At 40.5% G+C, this 12,207-nt stretch overlaps 1 protein-coding gene across 1 annotated transcript in view; it reads left to right on the top strand.

Annotated features, from left to right (window-relative positions):
• Positions 1 to 12,207, top strand: part of FANCC (FA complementation group C) — a 169,610-nt gene that overhangs the window by 124,313 nt on the left and 33,090 nt on the right. Inside the window, exons 10-13 of the mRNA XM_030566699.1 lie at positions 2,322 to 2,421; positions 6,945 to 7,020; positions 7,912 to 7,993; positions 10,658 to 10,832. Coding sequence (XP_030422559.1) covers positions 2,322 to 2,421; positions 6,945 to 7,020; positions 7,912 to 7,993; positions 10,658 to 10,832 — 433 coding nt within the window. The remainder of the gene's footprint in view (positions 1 to 2,321; positions 2,422 to 6,944; positions 7,021 to 7,911; positions 7,994 to 10,657; positions 10,833 to 12,207) is intronic.

The following is a 12,207-nucleotide window of genomic DNA, read 5'->3' as shown; positions in this document are numbered from 1 at the left end:
CTCTGCCCTTTATGCACTCCATGAGGAGCACCAGGAATGGGCAAGACTGCTCCTACTGGTATCACTAGGGAAAACTCTCCAGCACTCATGCATGAGACACTTACATCCCTACAGTCTAAGGAAAATGTGCAACACATCTTGCAGAACAATAATTATAAGAAGGTGAGTAAGTGTTTTGTTTTTTAATTTGAAAAAGTATGTTCCCTGCTCTCTCAGTCAAACTAAGCTACACATATTAGCGATCTCTAATCTTTTCTGATAAGTCAGTCCCTACAGCCTCATGTTTGTTTTTGTTGTACTTGTCATGAGTCGCTCCAGTTTACTACTGTCCTTTTGATAAAGTTGTACCTGGAAATGAACACAATACTTCAGGTTCAGTCACACCAGAGTGCTTAGAGAGATATTGTTAGAGAAGGATTATTATTTCCTTGCTTCATGTTTATTTATGTATACTGTCCAAAATTGCATTAGCTTTTTTGAAGCCATTTTCTATTAGAAACTCACTTCTGAGTTGCTGTCCACCCCTTTGTCTCTTTCAGCATTACTGCTTCCCATGTCTCTCATTCTCCCCATTTAGTTTGTGTTTTGGATTATTTTATCCCAGACATATTAGCTTTTCTTTTTGCAAGTTGAATCTTACTTGTTTTCGGCCCATGTATCTAACCTCTGGAGGTTCCCTTATGGTGTTTCTCTGTTTTTGCTGGTGATCACATCTACTTCCATTTTTGAATTTTAGCAGTATAATATGTATTCCTCTTACAGATCATTAATGCAAATGTTAAATAAGACACTAACACAGATTCTCGTGATATCCCACTAGGCCTCTTACCCTGAACTTACTACGGTGTTCCCAGGAGAAGTGGAGAATCTGCTTTTTCTATCATTACATGCCTTTCAAAGAGGGGAATGGAAGGCAGCTTTCCCTACCCTTAGCTTTAGCTGCCTTTACACTGCATGCCCCACTTGCTCAGGTTTATTGATTATATCCGGTGGAGCAACAATACCAACTGCAGCTGTACAATATGATTTTGGTACAACAATCATCTCTGTTCATGTTGCTGTTTACTTTTCTAAATCACTAACCAGTCACATCTCATGACTTAGCTGTAACTATATTACTAAATGATAAAGTTCCATCTCCTTGTGTGGTCTTTTCAAATTTTTAAATCTTTTCAATCTAGATATGAATTGGGGTGAACTTTCTTTTTGGAACCTACAATAAGAGAGCAACTGTGAACAACGAACAATTTTAGGCAATGTAAATGCTATTCTTGCACCTTGCAAAACATGGCCAAGTGGATTTTACTTGTTGAATTTTAGGCCATGTCTACATGGAGACACTCAGGAAAGTTAAGGCAAGTTGACTAAAGGTATGAAGTCAATACTAATAAATTAGAGCATGTTAAAGTACCTTTCTCCTCACCCATGTTGATGATTTAATTTAGGAGTAAGGTGCATTTATTTAGCTGTAATTTGAGGAATTAAGTCACAGCAGATGGAAACTGCTTACTCCTGAATGAGGGCATCCATGTGGGGGTTTAATATGCTTTAACTTGGCCCAGGTCTACACTAGCCAGGGGGTCAACCTAAGATACGCAACTTCAGCTACACGAATAGCGTAGCTGAAGTCGGTGTATCTTAGGTCCACTTACCTGGCCGTGAGGATGGCGACGAGTTGACGCTGCCGCTTCTCTGTCGACTCCGCTTCCGCCTCTCGTGAGTTGGAGTTCTGGAGTTGATGGGGAGCGTGATCAGGGATCGATTTTATCACGTCTACATCGGTTGCAACAAATCGACCCCTGATAGATCGATCACTCCCCGCTGATCCGGCAGGTAGTGAAGACCTGCCCTTAGGCATGTTGACATCACACCTTTAGTTCGTTCGATTTAACTTTTCTGACTTTCCCCTTATAGGCCAGCCCTGGAACTGCTTATGGGCTCTGATCCAGCTAAGCACTTAAGCAAGTGCTAAATTTTAAGTATATGAGTAGTTTAATTGAAGCTTAAACTTAAGTTTGTGCTTAAGTGCTTTGCAGGATTGGATTCTTAAAAAGCCATTTTTTTTATGCCAGCCTGCTTTTTAATTTTGCCCTCTTTTTCCTTCCCTATAATTTGGTGTGTGTGTGTTCTTTAAAAAATGTCAAAGTGAAGTTAGTTTTTTCAGTTTTCATGCTGGCATTGTAGCCTGATGCGTTCAGACACAGCTCAAGGCTACAATACAGAAAGAATGCTCACTTTCTCTTTACCTTCTTCCAGTTAAAAGATGTGTGATTAACAGACTAATAATCTGACCTGTCATAATTTAACTTTTCAATGCTCAGGAATGCACTAATGGAAACCGGTGGAACGCCAGAAGTAATGACCATAATACAGGTGTTTACACAGTGTTTTATTCAAGCTCACCAGAAGGATAACAAGCAGGTTAGTCAAGCTCTATTTTTTTAATAACTTTTTAATGAGAGGATATCAGATTTAGCATGAAAAGAACAATTTTAAATTTGAGAATGCTGATAGAATAAAATGAGACAAATAATGGTCTCACACTGCTGCTATAGATGGATGCCAAGACATAGTTGAGGCACTTTAACTGGCATCAAACATAGAGGTGCAAAAGCAATATGCCTTTTGCAAAACAGGAGTAATTTATTTGTTGTTATGCTGTAGGATTTCACCAACATAAGTTATCACCCCATATATTCAGCACTTAATTTATAATGAAAGAGGTGCCAGGGCTGAAGGAATTAGGTGCCAGGGCTCAAGAAACTTTTTTACATTCATAACTGATGCAGCAAGCCCAGCGGGCTATAAACTGCCAATCCTAGAGGTGCCAGGGCTCAGCCCTGGCAAGCCCTGGTGCAAATTAAGCACTGCATATATTATCTTGTTATCCTGGCCCTGCAGCATTTGCCTGCATGGTGAATTACAGCATGATCCTCAATCTTGGACTGAAAGAACGAGGAAGACCATAGGCAAGTATTTCTTTTGCAGCAGCAGGGATCCTAATGAGCACTGTGCTGAACATAATAAGAAACAAAAAACAAAGAAAAATACATACAGCGATACTAAATAGTCAGGTTTGACCATCCACGAGTTCAGATGAGGCTTAAAATTTCCCCACTCAGGATCCTATTTTCCTCTCATGGTAATTTTACACCACTCTTACTCAATTGACTGCAGTGAAATTACTTGTGTTTTTCACAGTCTTAACTGAGAGGAGATCAGCCCCTCAGAGTTTAAAATCCAAGAACAGGAGACTTGAAAATTCTAATTATATTTATAGATCATAAGCTTTCTTTAGAGTGGTAGCCGTGTTAGTCTTTATCAGCAAAAAGAACAAGGAGTACTTGTGGCACCTTAGAGAATAACAAATTTATTTGGGCATAAACTTTCGTGAGCTAAAACCCACTTCATCCAAAATTTACCAAAATTTCTCACTCTAATCATTTCATTAATTTTTTCAGTCCAGTTTGACATGGAAAAAGCACTGGTTGGGAAGCTATTCTACTGCTGAATATATTTCACCTCTAAACAAACTTCTGAGAATTTCTACTCTGTTTGACTTCGACGTCTTTTTGGGGGGTAGTGGTTAGTGAAGGAGTGGGTCTTGGAATCTGTGATATACTTGCCTCTAATTAGCATTCTGATTAAATCTGTCTTCTAGCTTCAAGTAGTATGAATTAGGGATGAAACTGCAGTTGTCCTATTTAATACAAATAAATGCCACACATTAATTCTGTTCCACCCTGGTTGCATGTTAGCAGTACATTGTGCTGTGCCACAGAGGCATAGGGGTGGTAGGTTGGAGATCATAAGCAGAAATTCCACACTCTTCAATTGACTGGGGGCTACATTTGTTGTGCTGGGTCTGCATGTGTTTTATGGTGAAAGTCCTTCACCTGATGACATCATGTGATGGATTATTGCCCACTTTTTTATGTGAAGCTGGCTTTAAATATGCAATTTATATGTGCATATTCACACTACTATAATTAAGGTGGTGCCTGTGAGTATTTCCATTATAAATCTTTTTTTTCAAGAGTTTATAAATCAACTGTAAAATTTGCTACAATTTAGCATACAAGATCTCAGACTAGGAATACTTCCTATCTAATAAGTTTGGTTTAAATCAATTTGATCATATTGTTTTTGCTTTCTGAATATTATTATTGTTGCAGACATTGCAACTCCACACAGTATCTTTGGGAACTATTGTATTAAATTTATGAATGGTTTATAAATTCATGGGGACAGGTTACCACAGCTCCTCCAGGAACTAAAAATGGAGGCGGAGAGTGGAGGAGGAGGCATGATTAAGGCAAGTTGCTGAAACTGTAAACAACTTCAGAGAGGTACCACTCCCTGAGGAGTTAGGAGTGACCTCTGGTAGACTTCCTAAGCCTGTAGGAACTTGTGTTGTTTGTTTATATATTTTCTTTGTAATGCTTCTTAATGCTTCTTTGTAATGTACTTGTTTTAGAAAGATCTGTGTGGTAACTGCTGGCAATACACTGTTTATAGCCCTCGGGGAAAAGCAAGTCACAGATGCTGGCCATTAGGCAGGCTGGCTTGCTGGAGTTATCACAGTGTATGGCAGAGCAGCAAAGAATCCTGTGGCACCTTATAGACTAACAGACGTTTTGGAGCAAGAGCTTTCGTGGGTGAATACCCACTTCCTCAGATGCATGTAATGGAAATATCCAGGGGCAGGTATATATATGTGTGCTAGCAAGCAAGCTAGAGATAACGAGGTCAGTTCAATCAGGGAGGATGAGGCCCTGTTCTAGCAGTTGAGGTGTGAAAACCAAGAGAGGAGAAACTGGTTCTGTAATTGGCAAGCCATTCACAGTCTTTGTTCAATCCTGAGCTGATGGTGTCAAATTTGCAGATGAACTGAAGCTCAGCAGTTTCTCTTTGAAGTCTACAATACCCGCACGAGGAAATAAGGAAACAGATCAACAGAGCCAGACGTGTACCCAGAAGCCTCCTACTGCAAGACAAACCCAAGAGAGAAACCAACAGGACTCCACTGGCCATCACATACAGCCCCCAGCTAAAACCCCTCCAACGCATCATTAAGGGTCTACAACCCATCCTGGACAATGATCCCACACTTTCAAAGGCCTTGGGTGGCAGGCCAATCCTTGCCCACAGACAACCTGCCAACCTGAAACATATTCTCACCAGTAACTGCACACCACACCATAATAACTCTTGCTCAGGAACCAATCCATGCAACAAACCTCGATGCCAACTCTGCCCACATATCTACACCAGCGACACCATCACAGGACCTAACCAGATCAGCCACACCATCACTGGTTCATTCACCTGCACATCCACCAATGTAATATACGCCATCATATGCCAGCAATGCCCCTCTGCTATGTACATCGGCCAAACTGGACAGTCTCTACGGAAAAGTATAAATGGACACAAATCAGACATTAGGAATGGCAATATACAAAAACCTGTAGGAGAGCACTTCAACCTCCCTGGCCACACTATAGCAGACCTTAAGGTGGCCATCCTGCAGCAAAAAAACTTCAGGACCAGACTTCAAAGAGAAACTGCTGAGCTTCAGTTCATCTGCAAATTTGACACCATCAGCTCAGGATTGAACAAAGACTGTGAATGGCTTGCCAATTACAGAACCAGTTTCTCCTCTCTTGGTTTTCACACCTCAACTGCTAGAACAGGGCCTCATCCTCCCTGATTGAACTGACCTCGTTATCTCTAGCTTGCTTGCTAGCACACATATATATACCTGCCCCTGGATATTTCCATTACATGCATCTGAGGAAGTGGGTATTCACCCACGAAAGCTCATGCTCCAAAACGTCTGTTAGTCTATAAGGTGCCACAGGATTCTTTGCTGCTTTTATAGATCCAGACTAACACGGCTACCCTCTGATACTTGAGTGTATGGCAGGTGGCTGTGTAGCCTTGAAACCCCTGGTCAGAAGGGAGTAGTACAAGGATCCCTACCCAGAGACAGGTGACAGCTGGAGAACTGAGACCTGACCGGGCACTCCTGAATTCGACCAGGGGAGTGGGGAGGATTCAAATATAGTTAACAGTTACCCTGAAACTGTAATAGTTATTGCATGCATTTATACGATAACCATCTCTATGTCTGCATGTATTTAATGGGACATAAATTGCTCCATTAACATTTCAAATCAGAGGAACACTAAAGACTGAGAATGAAGAAGGATCTAGCCAGTTGTTTGAGAACCCAGGAATTTATAGTTCAGTTAATTGAAAAAAGGCTAGGCAAACAGATGTATCTTGAGAATTTTTCTAAGAACCGGCTTGTGTCCACAGAGGTGTGCAGAGTAGGAGAGAGTCCACAGAAAACCCTGTATTCCCCCCAATATAATGACTGGCCACAATCACAGTCCCCTCTAATTGGTTTTCCTGCAGTCAGGTTCTAAGAAGGCAAACATCTTTATTTTGCTTTAACTCTTTTTATGCTGAAAACCGGCTTTGATTTAAAAATGAAATCAATTTTGCAGGTCAAGTTAATTCAGAATGTGGGTTGTGTCTTGTCTACTAAGCATGCTCAGTGCTGCTTTTTCTTGTGGTTTTTGGTGTGCATATTAATTGACTGCATGTATGCTTTAGTATTTTAATTAAGAATTAATTCCTATAACTCCATTTGACCAATATAGATCTTTGGAATTTTGCCAGTCTTATCAAACCGATGATATGTGTAGTGTCATACTTTTCTTTGTACTTTCCTTTAAATTGCTGTTTACAAAAAAAAAAAAAAAAGAGGCAGAGGGGAAGACACAAAGAAAAACACATTAAAGTGAAGGGAAAGAATATCATTACATGTATTTGTAAAATGCACATCACATTAGGTGAACCTATAATATCTTTAGGTTTTATGTTCTCGGAAGCTGACCACAAAGCTCTTTTAAAATATTGACTTTTTGTTTTAGCATAAATTTCCTCTGAAGGCCTACTTTCCTCATCATCATCAGCATCTTGTAATAGCCTTACTCAAACATCCTTTTGGTAAGTTCTGCCTTGAATTGTTTGGAGCATTAATGGAATCTGCATTTTCATTTATTTTTCTGCACAATATATAACCTCAAAAGTAATGCACAAGGGTTACCTTACTTCTGAGTGCTTGACTTTGCAACTTTTGTAATGTTCTTTTAATGTAGGTGTTTGTGTAACTATTATATACAGTGGCATAGATTTAAATAAAATTAAAACCAAAGTCAAATAAGAGTAATAGAAGAAAGGCAAATTATTTTCAATATAATAAAGCCGATTCTAGGAATTAAAACACAATTATCAAGGACTGGAAAGGTATTCAGTGTTCATGTTTTGTAATAATGATCATTGTGAAAACTCCCATATTCAAACATAAGACGTGTTAATGCATTGTGTTGCCTTTCTCCTCTCTGAAATCTGGAAATCTGATTTCAGTGAAGTCACAAATAAAAATAAGTTTGATCTCCCTTGTCTCTATTTATGCATATCAGAAAACTAATGTTTCATGTGATGCAGTTCTGCATGACTGGCAATTTCTGCTAAGGATGGGACACTTAACTGAGATAACTGAGAGATACTAGATTAGTATTGAGGAGAAACTATATATATATATAGTTGTGTGTGTGTGTCCATGTGTATGTATGCGCATGCGCACACTTATGCCTAATTTGATAAATAGCCTGAACTTTAGTCCTGTATTTTGCAAATGAATTTTTGTCCTAAGAATATAAAGTAATTTATTATAGATGTGGTTGAAAACTATGGGAAAGTTTAAAAATGAGAAGCAATTATTGAAGACTGAATCATGTGTCTAGCAAGTTCTAGTTCTAGCTTGATACCATACCAAATATTGTTCTGTTTTAACCTGTTTCATTAGGTTCAACTTTTCTTCTTATTGTTTTCCAGATTTGCCAGCTACACTCTGGTCTCAGCACCTGAAATACATTACTGACATGCTTAAAGCAATAATAGAAGATAAAAGCGTTAGGTAAATAAAAATAGTTAGACTATCCCTCATTATTTCTTCTTCTTCTATTACTTTGTGAAAAGTCATGTGGGTCATAATCTTGGTTGATTAATTTTTAGTTATATTTAGATGCCATTTTCTTCTTAGTTCCCAAATACAGCCTCTGTTGAAGGATAGGAAAATAGGATATCCTAGGATATAAGGAGGCCTTCTAAACTATGAACCTGATTTTCAGAGGTCTCAAGCACCCACAGCTCAAGTCAATGAGCACTTCAGAAAATCAGACCTTATAGCTGCAACCTGTGACAGGGTCCACTCACTGCTAAGGGCACCTCCTCCTAGCCACTCTGGGGATTAGCTCCTTCCAGATCTGAGGCCCCTTTCTGCTGCATGCTGCACATTCTGTTGCTGCTCTCTCTTTCCCTCTCTGAAACTCAGGCTGCTCCCTCTTCCTGACTTGGCCCTCCATCCAGGTCCCTATGTGTATTTCCTTAGGTTAGTGGCAGGTCCCAACCACTGCTAATAAGAGTTCTTCCATTAGACTTATTAGCAGCAACCAGGGTATTTACGAAGAAGTTTGCAATAGTAGCAGCAGAGGCCTGTTGCAATGGCTCCATTGCCATCCATATCTAGATGACTGGCTCCTGACAGGAAGGTCCTGTCTAGAAGTTTTGACATGGAGCAGCAATGATGTCAATCTCCTAATGGCCCTGGGAATTGATATAAACAAGTCTACCCTAAAACTGACACAAACCATAGAATTCATAGGAGCGACTCTAGACTCAGTCAGGGCAAGAGCTGTGTGGTGTATGTGCCAAGAAAACAGTATGTACACAATAGTGATTATTCTCCCTTGATGTGGTGAAAAGACCCCAAGCACATATGCATGGAAGTTCCCCTCTTCCCGCCTATACCTGAGAAAAAGCTATTACAGATGCCTCCCAACTGGACTGGAGAGCCCACATGTATGACTCACAGCATAAGGCACCTGGATGCCTCGAGAGACCAGAAAGCAAATAAATCTCCTGGAGCTGAGAGCTGTCTGGGAAGCCTGCAAGGCATTCATAGCACTCATGATTCTGACATATCCTAGTAATGTCCAACAAGATAACAACCATGCTCTATCGGGATTCTCAAACTGGGGGTCGTGACCCCTCAGGAAGTCACAAGGTTCTTACATGGGGGGGTCGCGAGCTGTCAGCCTCCACCCCAAGCCCCGCTTTGCCTCCAGCATTTATAATACTGTTAAATATGTAAACAAGTGTTTTTAATTTATACGGCGGGGTCACACTCAGAGGCTTTCTATGTGAAAGAGGTCACCAGTACAAAAGTTTGAGAATCACTGCTCTATATTAACAAACAGAGAGGGTTAAATCCATCCTTCTATACATGGAGATATTTAACTTATGGAACTCATGCATCCAACACCACTGTGATCCTAAGACCCCCTCAGTGCCAACTGGCAAAGGGTTCACTGTTCTGTGACAACAACTTCTATTAAGCCTGAAAAACCTGCTACACCTAATATGCTGTTTTCATGGTTTTATCCATAAATAGGATCTTGTAAGGTATCAAATGGAAACTGGTGACACATAAACATTGTGAGACATATGTATGGATGATATTTAAGAATTTGTATAGAAAGATGTATGTATTGAAAAATATATTTCAGAATCTGTATTCCAGGCAGGGTAGACTATCAAGTTTTCCCTAGAAAAAGGAATGTTGGTTTATCTGTCTACCTAGGTTCATTTGTAAATGAAGCATTGTAAGTCAATACAATGGAAACTGCCTTTACAGAGGAGAGTAATTCTGACTCTGGAAATAAAGACAATGAACTCTGGAAAATATAAGGAAAAGCAAAAGGATGTTCTGTTATCCATTTCACTGAGAAACCTGGGCAGGGAGTGTGGGGAGAATGATTCATGAGTGTTGTGGATCCTGGTTTGACTGAAAACCAGCAAGCTTTGCAGAAAAAGCTCAGCTGAGAGACTGTTTTAGACAAAGGTTTGTATCCTGGTAAAAGTAAGTCTTGGTCTAGTAGAAGCCTGTTATACTTTTGTTTCATTTGTAACCTGTTGTTGTTATTCTTGCTCACTATCTCTTAAATCTACATTTGTTAATAAACTTTTTTTATAAATAGATTACAGTGCAGTGTTGTTATATTGGAGCTGAAATTCAATTGACTCAAACAAGTTGGTGTATATGTACTATGCCCTTGGTAGTAGTGAACCTGGTAATTACTATGTGTGTCCAGTGACAGAGGCTGGAGGCTGCAGGGGAGATGCTTCTGAGGAGTTCTGAGGTATACCTAGTGTTTTACCTGAAAAGCAAAGTAGCATCTGAGTGCTAAAGGGTTGGTGGTGTCAGGGAGCTGTCATCCACCTACCACAACAAAGACTCTCTCTCACTGAGGCAAGTGGGTAACACAGTGACTTACAGTCCTGGCACCTCAAGAAAGTGTCACAGCCACGTTACTGAGTCAACAGTATCGCTCTCAGCTGTTCACAGTTCATGGGTGGACAACCTGAGCAAGTACTTTAGCACTGATCACAAGTGGGAACTGCACAATTCCTTACTAAACAGCATCTTCACCCAATGGGGAACCTCTGCTTGGAACCTTTTTGCATCCCATAAGAACGTGAATAGCCAGCAAAACTGAAATGTATTTTGATTCTTTTGCAGATCTTACACTGACCTCTTTGAGAGCTGGTTTTTGTTTGTTCACTTTGGAGAATGGGCTGATATCGCTGTAGAGCAGTTGCTGAAGTCTGAAGATGAATCCTCAGATACTTTTCTGTGGCTGCTGGCATTTTACTACAATCCAAACAGTGATAAAGAGCAGAGGACTCAAATTCTGGTGGGTTGTGTAGCCATGGCTGAGAGTATTTAGCCAATTGTATACCTGAAAATTGTCATGCATCCGACAAAGTGGGTATTCACCCACGAAAGCTCATGCTCCAAAATGTCTATTAGTCTGTAAGGTGCCATAGGACTCTTCGCTGCTTTTACAGATCCAGACTAACAGGCTACCCCTCTGATACCTGAAAATTGAGGCATTTATGTGGGAAAGCAGCTGGAGTTTGCAGGGTCCTCCTAGAATTGTAAAATTCTGCAGTAGAGGGGATCCAAGATAATTTTTGTGGCTCTTTCAGCTGTGAACATTTAGAAACTGGGTTTGTCAAATGTACTGTAGGTCAGAATGCCTTTATTTACTTTTCTTCTGAAAAATATGACTGTATCAAATCAGTTTGATTGGTACACCTATAACTCCTCCTTTTGAATCTGTGTGGCAGGATTTCAAAGCTCCTATGACGTAGAGTCCTGTAGGACAGCCATGCTTTAAAAGTGAGAGCACTAATAATAATAACAGTGCAGCATTCTTCATTCACATTCAGCAGCAGTGAATCTGATCTAACATTATCTATCTAATTTGATTTCTGTTGCACCTGTCATAGAATCTAGGCAGTGATCTGATGATGTAATTCAGTCTTTCTTATATTAACTTGGCTACTTAGTTTTGTTTTAAACACTAAGGGTATGTCTATACTACCTGCTGGATCGGCGGGCAGTGATCGATCTGTCGGGGTTCGATGTATTACATCTCGTCTAGATGTAATACATCGATCCCCGAACGCGCTCCCTGTTGACTCCGGAACTCCACCAGGGCGAGAAGTGGAAGCGGAGTTGACAGGAGCGGCAGCTGTCAATCCCAGGCCCTGAGGACGTGAAGTAAGTCAATGTAAGTCAGTCTAAGATACGTCGACTTCAGCTACTCTATTCTCGTAGCTGAAGTTGAGTATCTTAGATTGATTCTCCCCCAGTGTAGACCAGACCTAAAGGTCTGATTCTCTATTCCACTCACCATAGGAACAGAGAGGAGAAGGACAAAGGTGGGCCTTATGCTAGCTTTGCACTTTCCTATTCTGGAGCCAGCATGGGACCTATTGGATGCCCTGAGTAAGTTAAAGCAGCCTAAGAACTGCACTAATTTACCCTTAGCTACCTGTGACTGTAGGGACTATTGCAGCAGGCAGGAATAGTTGGAGTACAGCTGCATTCTGACCACATACCCTATCCTTACATATGGATGGTGGAGGCATGTATAGTACACAGCTGTTATCCCAGTTCTACCCAACCCAGGGAATCCTCCTTTGCCACAGATATTCCCTAGTGTTTAAATTTTGCATCATATGGGCCCTTTGCCAGACCCATGTGAAGAGAAAGTAGCACAA

This window comes from Gopherus evgoodei, chromosome 6 (genome assembly GCF_007399415.2).
Source record: "Gopherus evgoodei ecotype Sinaloan lineage chromosome 6, rGopEvg1_v1.p, whole genome shotgun sequence".
In the NCBI taxonomy this organism is placed as follows: Eukaryota; Metazoa; Chordata; order Testudines; family Testudinidae; genus Gopherus; species Gopherus evgoodei.
This window is presented reverse-complemented; position numbering and strand designations above follow the sequence as displayed.